Genomic DNA, 22,048 nt, shown 5'->3' with positions numbered 1-22,048 from the left:
ACCAGCGGCGAAGACCTAGGGCCCAGACCAGCCTGGGCGCAGACCCCTGCCTTCCTCCGTCCGGGCAAGGAGAGCTCGGCGGGAGCAGCTCCCCGGGAGAAGTGCAGCGTCCTGTAGGCCACCGACTCGGCGGGAGCCCGGGCCCGCACCCTGGCGCGCAGCCCACCCGCACCATCCGCAGGATTCCCGCAGTCCCCAGCATCTGCAATACATCCCAAACGCTCCTCCCGCGACCTGGGCTCATCAAAGGAAGGACAGCGCGCTTCCCGGCCCGGAGGAGCCCAGGGAGAAGGGCCAGTGAACTGGGGGGCCCTGGGGATGAGAGCCTACGAAGAAGCCTGGTTCCTCCACGTGCATCAGCACGGGCCCACCTGCCGCCCTAACGCCCCGCTGGGCCAGCTCTGCCTCAATTTCTGAAATGTCGGAGACATTTGAGCTCCTTCAAAACAGTGGTCCAGATATCAGACGCTGCCAGGACCAGGGTCCAGTTCCCCAATGAGGTTAAGAGATATTGCAGAGGGCTGGGGATGTGGCTCAAGCGGTAGCGCGCTCGCCTGGCATGCGTGCTGCTCGGGTTCAATCCTCAGCACCACATACAAAGATGTTGTGTCCGCCAAGAACTGAAAAAAAATAAATAAAAATATAAAAAAAAGAGAGAGATTGCAGATAGCCCCCATGACTGGGCCAGGGCATTTGAGGCGCTTGGGTGAAGAGCCTCAGGTCTGAAATTCCCTCCCAAACAGCTGGAAAAAATAGAAATGGAGATGGGTTTGGGGCCCCCTCCTCCTGGAGGCTGAGGTAGGAGGATGGCAAGTTCCAGGCCAGTCTCTGCAACACAGCAAGATGCTGTCTCAAAGTAATAAAAAGGACCGGAGATGCGGCTCAGTGGTAAAGCACCCCTCCATTAAATCCCTGGTACCCAAAAGAAAGAATAAAAGAAGTTGGGGGAAAATGCTAAATTATAATCAGAAACAAGAAGCAAGAGGTCTTCCATAAAGGAGCAAGCTACCTCACAGGGACCAGTTCACCTACTTCATGTACTGACCTGTTTCTCAGACAGGGAAACTGAGGCACGATTAAGTGCTGTAATAGGCTGAATTGGGTCCCCCCCAAAAGGCATATGGAAGTCCTAGCCCCACAACCTCAGGGTGTGACTTGATGGAAGTGGGTCCTTACAGAAGCACAGTTTAAACCATAGTGGTGAGAGGGCCTTAACTCCTGTGGCCAGTGTCCATGCCAAACATGGACCCAGACACACAGAGGGGAGACCCTGTGAAGACACACCAGGAGGAGCCTGCCAGAGCCAAGGCAGGCAGGTGATACAGCCACCAGCCACTGATCCAGGAGAGGCCGCCTCTGGGGCAGCTGCCGGCACACACCTGACCTGACCCAGGCCCCAGGGAGGAGACACTCTGGGACCCACAGTTCTCCGTCACTGCAGCTGCAGGACATGCATACAGTGACTCACCTGAGGCCACACAGCTGGCACCAGTGGGCACAGCCAGCATGGCAGAGCGCTGACGGCTAGCGGTGTCTCAGAGAACACGGGCAGTATGTCTCACCACAGAACCTGGGTGAGGCCTGAACACTGACCAGGACCTTAAAAGACACCATTCAGCCTGCAGCCGGAGCACCAGAAATTTATTAAACACTCCCCTGTCCTCCAAGCACAACTAGCCACGCACAGGCACACAGGAGCAGGGCCCACCAGCATGAGGATACTCTGGACCCCTGGGCCAGAGCCAGGCTGGGGCAGAGGATGCTGGGTCATGGAGGGACGGGGTAGCTGAGGACAGCGGCTTCTGGCTGGAAGTCCTGGATCCCTAGTATAAAAGGGAGGGCGGGATGGGACACGACACAGACATATCAGGAAGCATAAAACCAGCCCTTGAGATGCAGCGGTGTCCTAGGGTGCAGGGCCCAGACATGCGTGCGCACACACTCACACACACACACACAGAGAAAATGCTCCTGGGGTGAGGGGCAGAGAACCACCCCCACCCCCACCCCCCACCCCCCACCCAAGAGCTAAAAACTAGGAAAAGTCAAGCAAAGGCTGTGACCAAGCCCACTATTTACCAGGTGGGACAAGTGATTTTGTTTTTTTTTTTCTTTCTTCAAAAAGGAAATTTAAAAATCTACAACAAATCATGCCAAATTCATAAAAAGTGATAAAAACCCAGCCTCTCCTACCTCATCTGAGCTTTAAATTGGGCCAAGAAAGCTAATAACCAAAGAAACATGGAAGTACCCAGGTCAGAACTCCCTACCCAAATACAAGTCTGGGGTGGGGCACTGCACGGTTGAGACAGTTTGGGCAGCTCAAGCCCCGATGTTCATCTGAATAAGAGAGGACGGTTAGGGCAAAGGTGAGAGAGCCACCCAAGGGGACAGCAGTTGTTAAAGACAAATTCTAAAAACATGGTAGGCATTTTAGCAGATGGCACAATGTCTTGGCGCTGGGCAAGGTGGCAGGTGGGCACTGGGTGGCCTCCATCAGCTGTGCTGCTCCAGGTAGGCAGACAGAAGCAGGCCGGGAGGCAGGAACTGTAGGTGCCGGTTGCTGACCTTCATCTGTCGCCTGCCCTCCAGATCCGCACCTGTGGCAGTGACAAGCAGGCAGGAATTAACGGACTCCGGCCCCTGCATGTGGAGAGTGTGGATGGAGGGGCCACGGGGCTGCTGCACGCTGAGGCCACAGTCCCCGGGCCCCAGGCTGGACTCACAAGGACTAGACCTGCCCTGAGTGCCTCTGACTGGACCATTTCAGCATTTGCTGTTAATAACTCCATTTCTCAGGCAGAGACACTGAGCACACAGGGCTCAAGGCCAAGTGGATACTCTCACGTGTGTGTCACTGAGTATTTGGTCTCCTGTGGGTCTCCCGGTCTGCACGAGAGGTGTCTTCACAGTGCCAAGGCCCCAGGCGTGCCTCCCCTCCTGGCCAAACAGAACCAGCCTGGAACACCATGTTGGCCCCTGCTGGAGCTGGTCTGGGAGCCCTTCTCCCTTGCCCTGGGTCCTCCAAGACCTGGACACAGCTTGACCCCTGCCAAGCAGGGCCCCACCAACCAAGCCCCTCCACCCCCAGACTGGGGAACAAAGGGAGCTTGGTCCAAGAGAGCACAGGGGAGGAGCCATCCAGGGTTGCCAGGAAACCTCGCAACAACTCCAGGCAGGAGACAGACAGGGGTGGGAGGCCAGGACACCAGGGGCACCTGGGGCTGGCAAGGGCCTGCTGTGCCCCTCCCAGGGAGGGGCTGTCCTGAGACCACCCCATTGGGCCTGGGGAGGGCGCCTACAGACACAGGCTAAGCTGGGCTGGCTTTCAGGGTGCACAGACCCTCGAAGCCAGGCTTGGACACCCCCGCCAGGCCCTCTCCCCTGCCCTGGGGGTGTGGATGGAGGATGTCTGACCATTTGCCCAGCTCTACCCAGCAGGGGGCTGGCACACAGGGCATTTCTGACGAGTGAAGGCAGCATCCCAGGGCCACCCTTTGCTTGAGCCGCACCCACCCAGGACACCTTCCTGCCACCCAGGCTGCTTCCTGGCTGACCATGTGGGGATGGGGACTGGGCACTCACTGGCTGAGATGAGGTCCATGTACTGGCAGACAGCGTGGAGCAGCAGCCTCTCGAAGCTATGGACACATGGGCAGTGAGTGGCCAGGGCAGGAGTTCCCCCCACCCTCTCTCTCTCTCTCTCTCTCACACACACACACACACACACACACACACACGCACACAGTTTGCTGCCCGCCACCCTGACCTGTTGTCCAGCATGGCTGTGTACACGGCCTGGGGGGACACGGAGAAGAATCCCAGCAGTCGCTCTTCCCAGGTTTCCAGTGTTTCCTGTGGAAAAATGGGGCCCAGAGCTCAAGCCACCATGGGGCCCTGCTGCCCAAGGGCCAGAACACCCAAGACTGGAAGGTCAGAGCCCAAAGCCCTGGGTTCAAATGTTGCCTCTGACACACTCATGAGGCCACCTACTCTCCAAAGACACCAGGCACCTTTATCGACACAACTGTCCAGCCTAGGTCTCCTGCTTAGTGAACTCCTCCTTCCCAGAAGCACCCTGGGTCCGGCAGTGTTGATGATCACGGTCTGTATCCCACCACCTCCCACCGCATCGGTGCCCTGGGTAACAGGCCTCCCTTCACCCCATCCTCAAACGAGAAACTGATGTAGAAAAGGCCATAAAAAGTCCCGGGAGGGTCTGCGGGTGTGGCTCAGTGGCAGCCTTGTGTGAGGCCCTGGGTTGATTCTCAGCCCCAGGGAGTGGGTTGGGCAGGAGGCCGGCACTGGACACGAGGCACTCACCATGGGGATGCGGCTCCGCTTGAGGACGGCTCGCAGGCGCCGGCTGATGCGCTGGAAGCACTCCCGGGGTGTGTAGGCAGGGTCCTCTGCCGGGCCCAGGGGTGGTGATGCCAGCTGCAGGCCCCGCCCACCCGCCAAGCCACACCCTCTGCCCGGGGCGGGGTCGCAGGAGGTCTGCCTCCGCCAGCTCCCCAGGGCCCGCCCCTGGACCCAGGCCCCACCTCTCCGCCGGTCCTCCCCGCGGGCAGGCCCTCTCCTCCGAGCCCTGCTGTGGCCCTCGTCCTCCAGGTAGCGGAGCACCCGCTCCTGCTCCTCCCCGGAGCGGTTCATGAAGTCATTCCAGACCTGGATGAGGCAGGCAGGCTCGCCCTGAGACCACGGCGATGACCGAGGGCCTCAAGCCTGTTCCCGCTCAGCGAACGGACGCCGAGGGCCACGCACCAGGGAAGTCCCGCTGCAGATGCCTGTTCACTGGACTGCCCACGGATGTGTGGGCCTGAGCTGAGGGCTAGGGAAAGCCACTGCCAGGACACCCCCGGGCGCCGGGGGGCCTGCTCTGGGGGCAGCACTGCACAAGCTAGTCCTTAATTTCAGCCTGAGGAGCAGGTGGGCAGGATGCTGGGAGCCTTCGGAGAGGGGTGGGACTCTGCCCAGGGGCAGGAGGAGCGTCTGCCATGCAGTGGCTCAGGCTGGGGTGCCAAGGCGCAGCCTCACCTCCACGTAGGTAGAGTTGTTGCAGGCCTCTGCGAAGATGCCGGGTGCTGCAGAGGGCGTCAGGTCCCCATCCTCCAGGCCAGGCGGGTCCCCATGCGTCTCCAGCAGAGTCAGCAGGTGCTGGGCTGCGTGGGGAGAGGCAGCCTCTGGGCTGACAGTGGCATTCAGGACCCCCATGACCACCCTTCCTATTTCCCAGCCTTTTCACTCCATTCTCCCACTGTTTCTCCCCAAAGGTACAAGGACCATCCAGCCTCCAGAGCCCTGCCTTATGGAACTCCTACCCACCCTTTAGAGCCCCAGCTCCAATGCCCAGAACTCCCTCCGGCCCAGCCCTGATCCTCTGGTGTGAGGGGTCTGTGTCTGGCTCTGCTTCCTGCTCTGAGGGCCCAGTGCTGAGCTCAGGGCTGGCCAGCATGCACAGCATTCCCATCTGAGGCTGGGCATCCCCAGGAAGGCCCCTGCCCCCTGCTCACTGTTCTGCAGGCGCTGTCGGCTCTTGCGCCCCTTGGCCCTGGGCACCAGGTCTGAGTTCCGCACGGCCTGGTTGATGAAGTGCTGCTTCCGCCGGGAGGCAGGCAGTCTCTTCACCTGGGAGCCAGCCAGAGCGGGCAGGCAGCCCGGGAGGGGCCTGTGGCAGGCAGGGGACCCTCAGGACCACAGCAACTCCCAGGCAGAACCCACGGCACCACCACCTGCCCATCTCCCCCAGGGTGAGCAGCCCCCGCCCCCCGGGTGTAGCACCCTGGGCCCCAGTCCTCACTTCACAGGCAGGCAGTGCACGGGGACAGCAGGCAGGAAGCAGGCCTGGCCAGGGCCAAGCCAGGTGGTGGCCAGGAAAAGCTGCAGCCCCTCACCCCAAGCCTGCCTGATTCCAGTTACAGGCCAGGGAGGCCCACAGCCTCTGGGACCTGAAGGCTAGCCCCTCTGGACACGGAGAAACTTGACTTCATCAAGACCCCACCCTGGACAGCAAGTATTCCAGTGAGCAGCTCCCAGAAGCTCAAAGCAATGCCAGGGCCCACCTACGATGGCCCCACAGTGTCTCCCAGGAGCCAGGGCCAAGGAGTGACCCTGGGAGCTAATGGCCCTCCTCTTGAGGCACTAATTGCAAGAACAGATGAGCTATGGTGGCCAGGCCTCCTGAGGGGCTCCCAGGGGCAGAGAAGACATAGCAGCTGTCCAGGGCGAGGCTGGGCCCTCTGGGATGAGAAGACACTGCAGCACAGCCTGCTTGGTCAGCCCCAGGCTTCAAGGATGAGGCCCCAGGCTCAGAACTTCATGGTACCTGCACCTGCCAAGGGTGGCCTCTGGGGTCCAGGGGACCAGGATTGACCACTTCTGGCCTCCCCTGCTCACTCTGGGCCCCAGGCCCCATGGCCATTGGTCCCCAGCCTGGGCAGAGCTGGCCTCACTCACAGCCCCACCTGCCACACACAGGTGCTCAAAAGAGTAGCAGGACTCCATGATGGAGTAGCAAGTCCCATCAGCCCCAGTACCCAGAGTCTCCAGGACACAGATCAAACACAGGAGAATCCAGGACCTTTGGGATAGGACACTTCTGTGGGGTCAGGAGTGAGGCCAGTGCCCACTGGGGCTACACATGCAAAGAGCCCCCAGGATTCAGTCTGTGCTCCTTATAGAATGATCTCTGGTGAAGCGCAGAGGGCAGGTGGACACACGGGCACAGCTCTTTGGAGCTCTAGCCCATGGGGTAAGAAAGGTCCCTGTAGTCCCCTGGGGTCTGGGAGGGGCACTCAGTCAAGAGGGGTTGGACACTGCTTGGTTTCCTCCTGTGACAGGGATCTCATTCCACATGCAGCATTCCTGATGACTGCTCCCTAGACTTTCCTCCGCATTGGGCTTACTTCCCGTCCCCTGATCAGCCACTCCAAGGGGCAAGTCCACCCAAATATCAGTCAGCCAAGGTACAGTCGCCATCCCAAGTCCCTCAGCTTCAAGGACACAGCAAACCAAGTCCTCAGCCTGGCTGCTTGCTGGCACCCAGTGAGCCCCTGGGCAGCCAGGCCACAGTCCCTATGGCTGCCCCCGGAGTCCTGGGCAACCCTGCCCAGCCCCAAGCCCCACCCTGGCAGCTGGTCAAGGCTGATAACATGCAGCAGGGCCTGCGTCACCCCCACTTCACAGATGAGGGCTCTGAGGCCCCAGAAAGCAGGCCTCTCCAGCCCCCCCAGCAACATGTGGACGTGAGCCTGGGGCTGGCCTTGGGCCACAGCCTCCCTGTTCCCCCTCACCCGCCAGGTTTGCCCTGAAGGTGCCAAGGACTCCGTAGGCCCTTCCCTTGCTCCCACATGCCTGTGGCAGACCTTGCAGCCCGACCTGGTGCCACGGGGACCAGGGGCTCACCGCGTCTCACCGAGGGCCGAGCTGAGCACTGGAGGGGTAACTCGACGTTCAGTGTCCTGGCTCGATGCCCCGAGCCACAAAAAAACAAGGAAAAAATAAACATTGTCCCTTGGGGCTCTGATTGAGGGGCACAGCCACTGACACCCACCAGGGCTGCCCCAGGGTGGCCAGGAGAGTCTACCCAGATGTCTGCACAAGCCCAGCCTCTCTTCCATGTCCACTCCCTGGAGAAACGGCCTGTCCCCACCTGGCTCATCACCCCTTCTCTTGCCTCCCCAGCTCCCCTTTCGCCTGTTCACTGCCTGACCATGGCCTCGCTGATCCCCAAGCAGGGGCCCACAGTGGGGCTCACCACGCCTTTCTTTGTTTCTTAATGCTGTTTTAGTTGTAGGTGGACACAACACCTTTATTTTGTTTATTTATTTTTATGTGGTGCTGAGGATCGAACCCAGGGCCTCATACTTTTGAGGCAAGAGCTCTGCCACTGAGCCCCTGCCCCAGCCCTCCGCAACTCGCCCACACACTCAGAGGCAGCCCCCCGCCCCAAGGAGACCCCTCTACAGAGGAGGAAACTGAGAGCCTGGAGTGGTATCTGGGGCTCCTAGACCCGGCAGCCTCAGCCCACGTGCACACTGTGGGCATTACCAGCACCCAGAGGAAGACAGAGGTGAGGTGCCGGAGCAGGTGAGTTTCTAGAAACACCTGCCCCCATCGCCCCTCCCTGGCTCCAACATTCAGTGAGGGGACCTGCTGGCAGCCACTCCCCTGGACAAAAACACTCCTTCCTGGCACCCACCCCTCCCCGTTGGGTCGGGAGGAACCACTTCCTCCAGCAGGAAGTGTAGGTGACTCAGCGGGTGTGACAGGCCCCAGCACCAGCTGCAGGGCAGAGCCCCAGGCAGGTAGGCACAGGCCAGCCAGGGACGGTGACTGTCACTGAAACGCACAGGAGTTTACCCATCCACACCACAGGTATCTACACCCCAGTTTTAAAAACATCCGTGGGGAGGAGCCTGGAGCCAGGGGAAGCAAAAGCCCTCTCTGGGTCCCAAATGCCCCCAGGAAAGAGGCCCTCTTGCCTGGAGTCCTCCCAGTGGAGATGCCAACAGTAACAATAAGCCTTAAAATAACAAAGCAGTAGCGGCAGAAGGAAGATGCAGAGGTGAATCCACTTAAAAGTAAGGTCCACTGTTGGGCGCAGTGGCACAGGCCTGTAATACCAGAGACCTGGGAGGCTGAGGCAGAAGGATCACAAGTTCAAAGCCAGCCTCAGCAAAAAGTGAGGACTGGGGTTGTGGCTCAGTGGTAGAGCGCTCCCCTCTCACGCGTGAGACCCTGGGTTCGATCCTCAGCACCACATGAAAGAAAGAAAGAAAATAAAGATATTGTGTCCATGTATAACTAAAAGAAAAAAAAGAAACTCAGTGAGAACCTGTCTCTAAATAAAATACAAAATAGAGCTGGGATGTGGCTCAGTGGTTGAGTGCCTGAGTTCAATCCCCAGGACCAAAAAAAAAAAAGTAATACCCACTATCAAGACGTTAGTTCGACCATTAAACACAGATGTTGCCGGTCCAGGTAATCCCAGCTACTCAAAAGGCCAAGGAGGAGGATCAAAAATTCCAGGTCAACCTGGGTAACTGAGACCTTGTCCCCAAAAATGATAATGGCTGGGGCTCAGTGGTAGAGCACTTGCTTAGCAGGCACCAGACCCCGGGGTCCTTCCACACACAGAGGGAAAATAAAATTCACAGAAAGGATACACCCATTTGCTGGGCACTTCTGGAGTGTCTGGTCACTAACCCCAGTGGCTCCTGGAAGAGGCCACTGTCACTATCCCACTTCACAGACAGGGAAACCTGGGCACAGAAGCGCTGACCCAGGTGGCAAGACCACACCAGTAGGAGGCCAAGATAGAACCCACGCTGACACAGGGCCCACCAATGGGGAATGTTGGGACGTAGTGGGGACCACAGAGCAGACTTCACGGGTTTCTAGGAGGCCAGTTTCAGAGTCCAGCGCCCTGGGAAAGTCCACCACATATGGTTACGCTGCAGGCGTCGGGGTGCACTCTGCTGACAGATGGATAGGCTCCTATGGGGGGGCAGAATAAGCCTCCATCCCCACTTAATATGGGAATTTACCCAGAGGGAAACCACGAGGCCTGTCGACCAGGAAGGTGGGAGCAGGTAACCCGACGGCGCAGAGAACCCGCCACACAGCTGAGCACCCAGAGCCAGCGAGACCCGCGCAGGTGGGCAAAAGCTCACCCACCCACAGCAGCCTTCCCCGCACTCGCCTCCACCTCGTTCAGCTGGACCAAAGCGGGCAGAGGACCCAGGGGCCCGGGAATAAGTAAGGCATAAGGTGTGTCCCCCCAGCAAACACCCAGCGAGCGGGGCACCTGGGTGACAACAGGACCGCCACGTCTGGGAGTGAACCGCGGACCAAAGGGCAGGGACGGGAGAGCACGCGAGCCTGAGCAAGGGGGTAAGCCGGGGGGGGGGGGGGGGCCGGGGGGAGCGGAGGGGAGAGGGGAGAGGGGCAGAGGGCGGGGCGGGGAGCGGGCGCCGAGCCCCGAGGGAGAGAAGCGGGGAGGGAGCAGGGACGAGCAGGGGAGCGGAGACCCGCAGCAGGGCAGGGGGAGCGGGGCCGAGCCCGGGGGAGCAGGGGAGTAGGGGGTCGCGGGAGCCGCGGGCCCGACCCCCCCGCCCGCCGGCGCTCACAGCATCCGCCGCCCGCCCGGGGCGTCCCCCGCCGCCGCCTCCGGGCCGCCCTCCGGGTTCTCCAGCGCGACCATGGCTCGCGCCTCCGCGGACGCCGCCGCCGGGCCTGCTCGGGCCGGGCGGAAGTGACGGCCGCAGGGGGCGGGCCGGGGCGGAGTCGCGGGCTGCACGGGGCGGGGACAGCCTCGTCCCCCGCCGGCCCGGGCCAGGGAGCGGTTCCTTCCCGAGATGGGGGCGGCGAGGGGGCGACCCGGGCCGCACCAGCTCCCCCGCCGCCTCCGGCCTCCCAGCGTCCGGGACAGGGCGCCCCTGCAGGTCCCAGGCTCGACCTCGGTTTACCGGTCTCTGAAACGCGGACGCCGCCGGCCCACACGCCTTCCGCCCCGCGGGCTTTATTCATCCACCAAGGCCCGCGGGGGACTGCGCGCGTGGTGCGCGCCGGAGACCTGCAGTGACCCAGACGCCCTCCCCCTAGGGGGGCGGTACCCGGGATGGTCGGGGCAGGCCTCCGCGACTGGACTAGTGGCCTGCAGAAGTGACTCTGGAAGTGGGAAGGCCCCGGGGCATCCAGAAATCGGGGGGAGGGGCGCCACGTACCCTGTGATGATGGGTCTGTTGGGTTTTTGTCCCGAGGTCGTAGGGAGCCCTGGGAGAGAGTAAGGGTACGGTGACAATGGCTGTAGAGCCTGGAGTCCCTCTTCCAGGCCTTAAGACGGACAGGGAGCAGAGGACCTTGTTAGGATGTGACCTGGCAGGGCCTGCCCAGGGGGACATGGGGTGGGACAAAGGCCTGATGGCTTTAACAAAGAGCTAGGGGGAATAAGAATAAAAGGAGAATCTGCTAAAAGTCTCACAGAGCACATACTCTGAGACCTCCTGGAGATCAATGTGGAAACAGGCCAAAGAACTGGTGGCGCCAGGGGGAGGGACTGGGAGGGGGCAGGCACCAGAAGGTGGATTTCCTAGGAGGAAGCTGCTCAATAAATGTATGTGAAGGAGGGGTCTTGCTCCCAGGACACCTGTCCTGTACCTCCTCAACCTTCCCCGGCCCCCAAACAACCAGCTCCCTGACCCCCAAAGTCGGTGCAGGAGCTGCCACACTCCAGAATCACCAGCCACCCGTCCCCTGGTGGACCATTCCCAGGCCAGCTTTCCCCAAACAGGCCCCCACAACCACCTAGTATCTTCAGCCCCTCATCCTAACCCGTCCCTCATTTTTGCCTCAAAGGAATTGCACTTCCTTTTCTGATTTTTCAAGCCATCATCAAGAATAATTTTTTGTGTGGTACTCAGGATTGAACCCAGAGATGTAGCTCTACGACTGACCTATGACCTCTACTCCCAGCCCTTTTTTAAAGTTTTTGTTTTTGAGGGCCGGGGATGTACCTCAGTGTTAGAGTGTTTGCCTAGCATGTATGAGGCCCTGGACCATTCCCAGCCTGCATTCTCTCTCTCTCTCTCTCTCTCTCTCTCTCTCTCTCTCTCTCTCTCTCTCTCTCTCGCACACACACACACACACACACACACCTACACACACACAATCTTTTCAAGACAGGGTTTACTAAATTGACCTCAAACTTGTGCCTTGGCCTCCTGCGTAGCTGGGATTGCAGGTGAACAGCACTACACCTAGTTAAAAATAATTTTTAAAGGCATAACAGGGTGAAACAGGGAAGCATCTGTTATCCACAAGGCTCAGCTTTCTGGAGATATTTGATGCACTTATGAGCCACACATTTATTCTCTGCTCCCCTTGTGGGTCTTCCCTGTGGGTACTGGGGATCATGCACACTGTGCAAGAACTAGCTATTGAGCTTTGCCCATTTTGGTCTCTATGGTAGCTGGAACATCCCAGAACCCAAGACATTGATGGAGGCCTGGGTAAATTTCTGTGGACATTTGTGGGATTTGGGGTCATGGTTGCTGCCTTTGTAAAGTGCCCTCCACCTGTTTCCTGTTGCCATTGGAAAAGCACACCAAAGTCCCAGCAGCTCTTAGGCAACTGCTGCCAGATGGGTGGGAGAAGACACTCAGTAAGATCAGATTTGCAACATCAGAAACCAGCCAGATCTGGCATATCCCTCACCTGCCCCAAAACTTCCGTGGCTCCTAGTCTCCTGTGGACAAACCCTCTCACCCTCATCCAGGCTTCTCCTGAAAGCTGGGTCACACTCAGCTTGGCCCAGGTTCCTGGAGCCCCAGTCCCTCTGGTGGTGAGTCTACCTGCGGGTGAGGTCGGTCCTTCAGCCTCCACGCAGCCTCCTTTCCTCCTTTCCACCGCCAACACAATGCTTCAGCCCATCCCTCCAGCGCTCTAGCCCTGGCGGTGCGCGGGCAGGAGGGCACAGGGGAAGGCTGCTGCGCGGGTGGATGGTGGGCGCGCACGCAGTGGAACGAGCAAGGAGACAGGCGGCTGCAGGAGAGGAGCGAAGGCGGGGACAAAGTGGGGGGTGCAGGGTATAAACGTGCGGCAGCTGCGCTGCGAACACAGGAGCCGGCGAGCCCAGCGGAGCCGCCCACTAGCACTAGCGCCTCCAGCCGAGACCCTTCCCGGATTCCGGATTCCGCGCGCGCGCACCCCGCAGGCCGCCAATCGAGAGGAGGGTCCGCGCGGCAGTCGCGGGACACAACCCCCGCGGGCGGTGGAGAGGAAGAGGACCGTGAGGCATGAGCGTCGCGGCTACGTCGGGGCCCAATGAATCGTGGTGGGCGCCGGCCAATACGTCGGGCTGCCCCGGCTGCGGTGTCAACACCTCAGACGGCCTGGCCCCTGCGCCGTGGCTCCTGGACGCCTGGCTCGTGCCGCTCTTCTTTGCTGCACTGATGTTGCTTGGCCTGGTCGGGAACTCGTTGGTCATCTACGTAATCTGCCGCCACAAGCAGATGCGTACGGTGACTAACTTCTACATCGGTGAGTGTGGCGCCGCTCGGTGCCTGCCCACAGGTCCCCAGGTCGCTCGCTGTTAGGGCCGAGTGGCCAGGGCGCCCCCAGAGGCGCGTTGGGTCCGTTACAGACCCAGCTTCTTCCTGCAGGGACCCCACCTCCCTGGCGTCCTTTCCCTTGGGTCCCTGAACTTTAAGCTTGCTGAACAAACTCCAGAATTGCAACTCCCCCGTGGCTGAGAAATTAAAGGGGGCGTTGAGCGGTGATCTCGGAGAGAGCCTTGTCGCTGGCGGAAGTCACATTGTTCCACTGCCTGGTGTCTTTCCAAAGTAAAGGAGGAGCGGGGGAAGGGGCTGAGCCTGGGGTCTGTTCGCGACCTCTCCTCAGTGGTTTTCTGAGTCTCCCTTCGTGCACTGTGAGATGGGGTGCACTACCTGGCACAGGTGTGTGCCCAGGGTTCCTACTGTGGTGGCTTTGGGGGTACACCCCTGTCTCCAGTCTGGAGACTAGGAAACAGGGGCAAAGGCCTGCTCGGAGGAGAGCAGAATGTTTCACGCCAGAATGACCACGCGGCCCGTTCTGGGAACGGAGAGCACCCCAATGTCTCCAGATAACGATGTGGGGGGGGGGGTCCTGGGATAAGGTTGGGGGCCAGGGACTGAGTCAAGAAGCTGAGACTAGTGTCCACTCCTCCCTGGCCCGCAGCCAACCTGGCAGCCACCGATGTGACTTTCTTGCTGTGCTGCGTGCCCTTCACGGCCCTGCTCTACCCGCTGCCGGCCTGGGTCCTGGGCGACTTCATGTGCAAGTTCGTCAACTACATTCAGCAGGTGCTCCGGGTGGAGGGTTTGCGCAACCACGGGAGGTGGGCGGACCGCAGTGCGCCCGGGTGAGTGGGAGTGAGCGGGCCTGGGCGCGGAGGGGTGCAGCGGAACAGCAGGAGGAGGTCCTGGAGTCGCGGGGTGGAGGAACAAGTGGTACGGGTATGGCCGCCGGCCTCTGCAGCTCCCTGGCGGTTTTCCCCACCATCGGGGTTCAGACTTGGGTTATCAGGCAACTCCCCAGTGGCTCCCTCACTCCCCCGTCGGCTTCTCCGGGTCTCCTCTTCTAGTTCCCACTCATGTGGGGAGACAGGCAGGACCGAAGGTTAGGGCACATGCCTGACTCCCGGCTTTTCCAGGTCTCTGTGCAGGCCACTTGCGCCACTCTGACCGCTATGAGCGTGGACCGCTGGTACGTGACCGTCTTCCCGCTGCGTGCCCTCCATCGGCGCACGCCTCGCCTGGCCCTGGTCGTGAGCCTCAGCATCTGGGTGGGTGAGTGCCATAAGGGGTGCGAGCAGGGGCGGGGGGTGGGGGGAATGTATGCATGCCTGGTTATCCTGGACCCTCCTTCCCCCTCTGGGCCTCTGTTGGGCATCTGAAATGCGAGCCCACCGGGTCTACCTGAAAGAGGGACACCCAGGGTATGGAAGGCTCCAGCGGCCCTTAGTAGGCCTTCAGTGAATGCAACACCCGAAGACACCTGGGGAAAAGGGGCGGGAGCCCGAGCCGCCGCGCCCCTCCTCCCAGGGGCTGGATCTTCTTCCCCGCCTGTGGTACAGGCTCTGCGGCAGTATCTGCGCCGGTGCTCGCCCTGCATCGCCTGTCGCCGGGACCACGCACCTACTGCAGCGAGGCCTTTCCCAGCCGCACTCTTGAGCGCGCCTTTGCACTCTACAATCTGCTTGCTCTCTACCTATTGCCGCTGCTCGCTACCTGCGCCTGCTACGGGGCCATGCTGCGCCACCTGGGCCGGGCCGCCGTGCGACCAGCGCCCACCGATGGCACCCTGCAGGTGCGCGATGGAGCTGGGTGGCGGCGGTGCCCGAGGCCCGAGGCGAGCTGCGGGAACTTGAACCCAGGAGGTCGGGTGGGGGATCTCTGAGGGGTTAGCCCAGTCCTTTCCTCTAACCAGCTCCCCGCCCTCAGGGGCAGCTGCTGGCTGAGCGGGCGGGAGCTGTGCGCGCCAAGGTCTCCAGGCTGGTGGCTGCGGTGGTTCTGCTCTTCGCTGCTTGCTGGGGTCCCATCCAGTTATTTCTGGTGCTGCAGGCGCTGGGCCCCACGGGCGCCTGGCACCCTCGCAGCTATGCCGCCTACGCGCTCAAGATCTGGGCACACTGCATGTCCTACAGCAACTCAGCGCTGAACCCGGTGCTCTACGCGTTCCTGGGTTCCCACTTCCGACAGGCCTTCCGACGCGTGTGCCCTTGTGCACCTCAACGCCAACGCGGGCCCCGTGGGCCTGTACCCTCGGATCTCCAGGTCCCCAACATGGAGCTGCACTGCTTGGCTGCACGCCCGGCACCCACCAGGACGCCAAAACCCAGGAGCAGTGGGGCAGCAGGGAGGGGCTGTGCATACTAGGGGAGCACACTGCTCCTCTCTGAGCCACTGCATTCACTCCCTGGGATCCGCGTGGCCCCTCTGGAGCAGGGCGTGCTTCAGCAGCAGCGAATATTCTATTATTAATATTTTTATCATCATCCCAGATAATCAGTGAAAATGTTGTTACCTTCCCATAGGACTGCCTGTGATACTCCAACTGTGGCTTGTTATTCCTGCAACTGAGGATGTGCTAACAGTGGTAGTTTCTCCATCTTTCCAGAAAGGGTCAGATGTTTTCACACACTATCATGTGGCTGACTGTGACATGTAAGAGCCATTCAACTTTAGTGATGTTAAAATGTGAAAACAGTGTGCATCTTGGAAACATGTGAAATAGGCTCAGCGGAAGACTCTGGGCCAGACCTGGAAGCTCGGGGGTGCTTGGTCTTCTGGCAGACCAGGGGTAAGTACTCCTCATCTGGCTGCTTGGGCCTCCTCCCTGCATGGCAGGCTTCTTTGGCAGAAACTTCTGGAAGGAAACCAGGATTGTCAATTCAGGAGCCCCACAACTCCCACTCAAAAAGGCAGGGAGAGCCCTGGTTCCTTGTGGGAGCTGCAGAGCTCAGTCACCCTGCAGAACAAGCACCCTCAGGGCTCCAGGCCTCCCAAAATAATTCATTTTGGGTCAGGTGCACCCCCTAGGCTTAATCAGTGCTGATGCCACTCTGGGTCTGATCCTCTTGGGCTGAACCCACTGGGGTTCCTGTGTGACCTGCTTCCCACTGTGTCTCCAAGACCCAGTACACAGTAGGCCTGAACACCAAGTGTGTTGTGGTATGTGCACAGGGAGCTGCAGGAACTTCCTGTGAGAATAAACACAGGTGCACACACCAGCAGGGAGCTCAGGTACCCATCACAGAGAAACAAGACCCAAGTCCACACAGAAGTGGGTCCTCCAATCCTCATAGTTTTATTTGTGAGAGCCCCAAACTGGAAACAGTCGGATGCCCTCCAATGAGTGGCCTGTATGCAAACAGTGCCTTGTTCACACAGAGGCCACAGGTCAAGGAAAGTGCTGACATGGGCACCACAGGCTGGATCTCCATGAACAGAGCGCTGAGTGAAGAAAGCATACTCCAAGCACACAAGATGCAGGATTCCATGATCTAATACTCTTGAAAGGACAGAACAATGGGAAATGGCCATCAGGGGTCAGGGATGATCGCAGGGGTGGGGGTGGGTGGGGTGAAGAACCCTGAACTTGACAGGGGATAAATGGGTGATAAATCTTTACAGAGTCACACATACACCCTTGTAAAATGGAAAATCTGAATAAGACAGTGGATTATATTGATGTCAATGTCATAATGTGATACTGGATTATAGTTTTGCCAGATGTTACTAGGAAGGCTTGGTAAGCTTACACTAGATCTCGCTGCATGATGTCTTAGGAATGCATGTGAATTTATAATTCTCTCAAAATAAAAAAGTTTTAAAAAGCCATGGTGGTGATACATACTGTCATCCCAGTAACCAGGAAGAGAAGGGATGGGGATCACAAATTCCAGCAAATTAGGAAGACTCTGTCTCAAAATGAAGAGCTGGTGATGTACCTTAGTGATAGAGCACTGGCCTAGCATGTTCAAGGACCTGGGTTCCATTGCCAGTACTACAAAAATAAAGCAAAAGAAAAGTAGAGGAGAAATGGTTTGTGGGCCTCAGTTTCCCCAAGTCCAACCTGGGAATCCCATTTTCTAAGGTAAGACGGCGCCACCTAGCGGCCCCCGGCAGGGCTCCACCCTCTCGTACGAAGCCTCGCCCAGTAGATATTAGCCACGCCCAGAAGGCAGCAGCCCCGCCGGCGCCCAGGTAGTGGCGCGCGTGTCTCACGAATCCATCTCGCTCTTTTCACCCCACAAATGATCGCTGGACGCCCAGGGGTCGCTCATTCGCACCCAACCCGGACCCCCAGCAGGAAATGTACCCGCTGTGAAAAGGGACAAACACAGTCACATCATGCATTTCTCATGTCCTAGGCACTTGTTTTGAGGGTCCCGTCCGTGAAAAGATGTTGAAAACATTTCGGGCTGGATTCATTATTAATGTAGCCTACATTATTATGTTCTGGGGTATTTCCTTTTTGACTTTTTAACTGTGCTGGGCATTGAACCCAGAGCCATGGGCAGCAAGTATTCTCCCAATGAGCCACATCCCTAAGGCCTGCTTATTAAATAAAAGTAAATAGTGGGCTGGGTTTGTAGTGTAGGGGCAGAGCACTTGCCTAGCAGGTGCGAGGCACTGGGTTCCATTCTCAGCATCACATATAAACGAATAAAACAAATATCTATTGATGATTCAAAGATATTTTTTATAAAAGTAAATAAATAAGCATACATTTTGTGGACCCTGGCTTCTCTGCCTAATGTCAATAAATTCAGTATTCAAATATGTATGGATGGCAATGGAGGGTCGCGCTTTGAGGTGAGGGCCAACAGTCTCCTTCAGATTTTAAAAATGATTATTTTGGAGTCCCCTGTGCAGACACACACTGAAAGCCCTGGGGGAAAGCAAGCCAGAGAGGTAACATTTAACCAACTTCATCTGACATCTTAGTCCTCAGGACTTGAGGGCCCTCCTGGAAGCCAGATACAGGGGTTAAATAAATAGCTATTTCAAAATAGAAAAGGCTTCAATGAAGATCTGAGGCATGGTGGGGGTGTGAAGAGAGGCCAGAGAGGGAACCTGAGGAGGACACCAATATGAACCCAGGACACAGGCCAAGGGGCCCTCTGGGGAAGGGCAGGCCAGGCCAGGCAGGGGCCAGGGCACAGGCACAGAGGTGCACACATGCTTGAGAAGGAATACATGTGGGGAGGTGGGCACTTTTGGTTTAACTTGGAGAAGCTTGAGAACCAGGCCTGGGTGAATTTGTAAGATCCACCCCTAAATAGAGAGTGAGAATAGGATAAGTGACCAGGATTGGGTGGGTATCAGGCTAAAGCTTTGGGGGGTGTCCCCAGACTCATAGGGGCTCCAGGAAATGGTCTGTCCAAACCTCGTAGGGCTGGGGTACCCACTTCATGGCTGGCATTGACCTAAATTCACACTCTCCCTTGGCTGCCAGGTCCCCCTCCCCCATCACCGGGCATCCCAGGATACACGGGAGCCAGCAAGTCTGGGTGTAAATTCCCAGCTCCCTCCCGGGCTAAAAATAGGAGCCCCCTCCCAGCAGGCAGCTGTGGCTGCTGCAGCCCCTCGCCCTCCCGGCCCCTAGCCTGGGGATGCTGCACCCAGCTGGGGGAAGCAGCTTCCCCTCCTGACCTTCGGGTAACCAACCCCCCATGCTGCCTCCTCCTTTGGAGCAACCCTCAAGTCGACAGCAGCGGGCTGACTTAACCGGGGTTCCTACAGGGGGAGAAACTGCGACGCGGGGGCGGCTCGCGCCCTTCCCGGGAGGGTTTCCCGCTGCCCTCTCCGGCACAGCGCTCGCCCTACCCGGGCCGGGCCGGGGCGCAGTTCGGTGGGGCCCGGCCGGCAGGGCGAGCGCCTGGCCACGGGCCCCGCCCGAGCCGGGAGGGGAAGGGCGCCGATCCCCAGGTGCGGGTCCCGGCCAGCTGCCGGCTGGGCTCCGAGGCCTGCGGCGGGGCGCACGGGATCGCTGCTCGCAGCTCCAGGACCTCGCGTCCCGCCTCCGGGCCAGGTGGCCCGCGGGCGGGCGCCCTCCGTGCGACCCCGCAGGTCTCGACTCTGGTCCGGGTCACCGCAGCCCGCTCCTTCCCGGGTCTCAAACCCCGTTTCGCACGCAGACTTGGAAACCGACGCTCGGGGGTGAGGTTACGGTCGCCGACGGCTCAGCCTAAGGGGCGAAGGTGCAACTCCGGGGCGGGTAGGTCCATGCCCATTGCCAGGAAAGCTCGCGGACTCGGGTGGTTTGGGGTCCCCCCGCTACAGCACACCCGGGGCTGGAGCCGAGCCCAACCCCTTCCCTCCACCTCAGTCGCTCTCAGAGCCCCGCCTCGCCCTGAGAGCCCTCTGCGCTCGGGGCCGCGACGCGCACTTTGCCCACTGTCCCTAGGCAGGGGGCGGGGCGTCCCGTGGCTCTGTTCCCCTTCCCTTTTATTATTTATTATCATTTAAAGGGGCCGAGACCAGAAAATTTCCGTCCACTCTCTCCCCCTCCCCAACCGCCCCCCCCCAGGCTAGTTGTGAGTTGAAGGACTGAGCGCGGAGGGCGGGGGGGCGTCCGGGGAAGGGGGAGAGGGCCTCGAGAGACCCCTCCCGCGTCCCGGGCCGGCGCTGAATCACCGGCGAGGTATTTGCATCTGAGAGCGATTTGTCACCCGGTGATTTGTCTGCGGGGCGGTGAGAGCCGGGTGGGGGAGGGGCGGGGCGGGGGGCCGGCCGCGCGCCGGGAGCCTCGTACCAATCCGGGCGGATGGGGGTGTAGACACGGATGCTGCTGGAGAGTCGGTGAGTAGGCGCGCGGCACTAGCCCCGCGGGCGGCCGGGAGCCAGCAGTGCGCACCGGCGCCCGGGAGGCCGGGGAGGCCAGGGAGGCCAGGCGGGGCCGGGCGGGGCCAGGCAGGCCGGACGCCGGGCCGCGGGCATGCGCCCCCCAAACTGCCCCGCGCGGTAAGGCCTTTTGCAGCGCGGGTTCCGGCCTCCGGCTGCGCGTAGTGCGCGGTGGAAGCTTAGGAGGGGTTCCCAAAGTTAGGCAGAGGTGCGGTGAGGGTCTAGGACTGGGCAGGCGACCCTTGTTGGTCTCGGTTTGGGCGTTTGCCCCTGCGTCGGACTAGGAGACCTCACTCCGTATAAAGTGGGTGAAATTCATGCTCTTGTCCAAACCGGGGTGTGCGGGGCAATTGAGGGTCGTGAGTGCGCGCTCCCCTGGACCTGGCGGAAGGAAATGGGCTCCGCGCGCGCGCGCGCGCGCAGGGGGCTGCGCTCTGGGGTTTTATTTCATTTTTCTTACTCGAAACCGGTGTGTATTCACGAATCCTGAGAGTTCCCGGCGACCCTGTCCAGCCTAGTACGTTTACTTATAGTGTCCACTCCAATGCAGATAGGGGCCCTGTGCCCCGGAGTGCTCTCGGTCCGGGTCCCTGGGTCTCTGGCAGGGGTCCTAGGGAAGAGCCCTCTCCCGAGTTACAGCGCACCCCAGACACAAAAGCGGGCGCAGGAAGCGCGGGGCGCGCGTGTGTCAACTCCAACGTTCGCGCCGGCCGGCGGCGGGTTTGTCAAATATCTTCCGTTTTTAGCCGCTCGGGCCGCAAGCGTACCCACTCCCCCCCCCCCATGCAAATCGGTCGCTTTCCAAGAAGCCTTTGAAATCCGGACGAGGTTTTTGTAGTCGTCTTTGGTTTTTCTTTTTTCACTTCCTCCGGCCCCCCTCCCCACTTTCTCAGCCCCCTCCCCAACTCTCTGCCCTCCCCTCCCCCTTCTCTTCCTTCTGCAGACTGAGGGGCCCCTTTCGCCACCCGCGGGCCCCAGCCTTGCACAACTCTTTAAATAACCGTGTTTTGCAAGGCCCCGCGGAGCTGGTGACCTCTCTCCCGACGCATGGGGGGAGGGTGTGGTCCCTGGTTGATCCCCGCCCCCACCCTACCAGATCCCTGCGACCACCCTGCACCCCATCCCCGTCTAGGAATGTCTGTCCCTGGGCCTGTCATAAAGTGGGGGTGGGGGCCGAGGACAAAGGACTCCTGGGGGAGAGGTCTGCAGGGGTGGGCGTCATCCGGGTAGGGTTAATGGAGCGCATCAGGGGACCCAGGCCTGGCTCAGGGGCACTCCGGGGTTCCCACCTGCCCCCTCCTCAAGCCCCAGCCTGGAGGCCCGTCCTGATCCCCTCCCCCACCCATGGAGGACCCGGAAGGGTCATTAAACCCAGGAGGCCTGCAGGGGGGGGGGTGATGGGGAGGAGTGGCTTCCTCTGGCCTCTTCCTTCTGCCCCCCCCCCCAGAGGGGCGTTGCCTGGAGCATTTCCGTGGGGAGGGGCTCATCTTGAAGTTGTGGAGGGTGGGGGAAGGGTTAGGGACCAGACCAGTCAGTGCCAGAAATGTCCCCTCAGCACTTCTTGGGTCAGGTGGGGATGGCCAGCAGCCCTGGGGGTAGGGGGGGGGTGCTGCATTTGCTGCCTCTGGAGGACCAGGCTCTGATAGTCACTCTCCAGTGCCATGGCCTCTGAGAAGGTCCTTGTGACCTGGACCCCTGCCCTCAAGGGACTGACAGGGATATCTTGGCCCTTTGGAGATGTGGCCGTTCCCTTTTCCATGGACCCTTCCCCCTTGGCCTTTTTACCCCTCTCCCGGGATCCCAGGGGTCTGAGTAAAGGATGCCCGAGGAGGGGTGCTGGACTCCTGGTGACTGAGGAGTTCCCTGGGTGGTAGCAGCTCACCAGATGCACCAGCTGCTGGGACCCCTGTTGGCCTGGGGGCTGCCCGGGCCTCACCCCTGGGCCCACCTGCCCCTGAGCTGGGTGTAGAGCTGTGCCTTCTGTACCCCATCCTGAAAGGAGGTTGGAGCTCTGTCCCCGCCCTGTCCCAGTGATGCGCCATCAGGGCCTGTTGGGTTCTGCCTGGTGTTTTATTGGAGGCTTGGGCGGGTGGGGTGTGGCCTGGTGGGTGAGGGCCCAAGGTGGGACCTGGGTCCTGGTGCTCACCACTGCCAGG

General features: G+C 60.1%; 3 protein-coding genes across 7 annotated transcripts in view; 2 read left to right on the top strand and 1 right to left on the bottom strand.

Annotated features, from left to right (window-relative positions):
* Positions 1-1,624: 1,624 nt before the first annotated feature.
* Positions 1,625-10,545, bottom strand: R3hdm4 (R3H domain containing 4). 3 transcript variants are annotated; one of them, XM_058579262.1, is made up of 9 exons: positions 10,131-10,219; positions 8,632-8,751; positions 5,514-5,668; positions 5,038-5,162; positions 4,545-4,668; positions 4,324-4,409; positions 3,770-3,855; positions 3,586-3,641; positions 1,625-2,600 (listed from the first exon to the last, which is right to left on the bottom strand). In XM_058579262.1, the coding sequence occupies exons 1-9, from the start codon at positions 10,202-10,204 to the stop codon at positions 2,497-2,499; spliced, it is 930 nt and encodes a 309-aa protein (XP_058435245.1). In that variant the 5' UTR covers positions 10,205-10,219; the 3' UTR covers positions 1,625-2,496. The 3 variants fall into 3 exon arrangements, with proteins under 3 accessions (XP_058435245.1, XP_046300347.1, XP_046300346.1); XM_046444391.1 differs by lacking the exons at positions 8,632-8,751; positions 10,131-10,219 and adding an exon at positions 10,460-10,545; XM_046444390.1 differs by lacking the exon at positions 8,632-8,751 and having other exon boundaries at positions 10,131-10,262.
* A 2,033-nt stretch (positions 10,546-12,578) lies between these two features.
* On the top strand, positions 12,579-15,418 carry Kiss1r (KISS1 receptor; the record flags this gene model as incomplete). The annotated part of the gene is given in 6 exon segments (XM_046443778.2): positions 12,579-13,041; positions 13,720-13,844; positions 14,195-14,330; positions 14,618-14,850; positions 14,985-15,405; positions 15,408-15,418. Coding segments are annotated over 6 exon segments (1,170 nt in total), but the record flags the coding sequence as incomplete, so codon positions are not given.
* Positions 15,419-19,514: 4,096 nt separating this feature from the next.
* Arid3a (AT-rich interaction domain 3A) overlaps positions 19,515-22,048 on the top strand; it is a 28,329-nt gene continuing 25,795 nt past the window's right edge. The window contains exon 1 of one of the 3 annotated variants that reach the window (XM_046444388.2): positions 19,515-19,692. The gene's annotated coding sequence lies outside the window, so the exon portion shown is untranslated. Of the gene's footprint in view, positions 19,693-19,755; positions 19,851-19,903; positions 20,013-22,048 lie in introns of those variants that run through there. The other 2 variants (XM_046444387.2, XM_046444389.2) reach the window with 2 other exon arrangements.

Source organism: Marmota monax, unplaced genomic scaffold (assembly GCF_021218885.2).
Source record: "Marmota monax isolate L192 unplaced genomic scaffold, Marmota_monax_Labrador192_F-V1.1 WCK01_AAM20220418_F8-fsc00102, whole genome shotgun sequence".
Taxonomy (NCBI): domain Eukaryota; kingdom Metazoa; phylum Chordata; class Mammalia; order Rodentia; family Sciuridae; genus Marmota; species Marmota monax.
Note: the sequence above shows the minus strand (reverse complement) of the source record. Positions and strands in the feature narration are given on the sequence as shown.

What these genes read in the sequence shown, in the direction of transcription:
- R3hdm4 (XM_058579262.1), bottom strand. Translation starts at nt 10,204, where the DNA reads ATGGTCGCGCTGGAGAACCCGGAGGGCGGCCCGGAGGCGGCGGCGGGG. An exon ending in ACAACTCTACCTACGTGGAG is followed by an intron (nt 4,669 to 5,037) that starts GTGAGGCTGCGC and finishes TGCCTCATCCAG; the next exon opens with GTCTGGAATGACTTCATGAA. An exon ending in ACAGCCATGCTGGACAACAG is followed by an intron (nt 3,642 to 3,769) that starts GTCAGGGTGGCG and finishes ATGTGTCCATAG; the next exon opens with CTTCGAGAGGCTGCTGCTCC.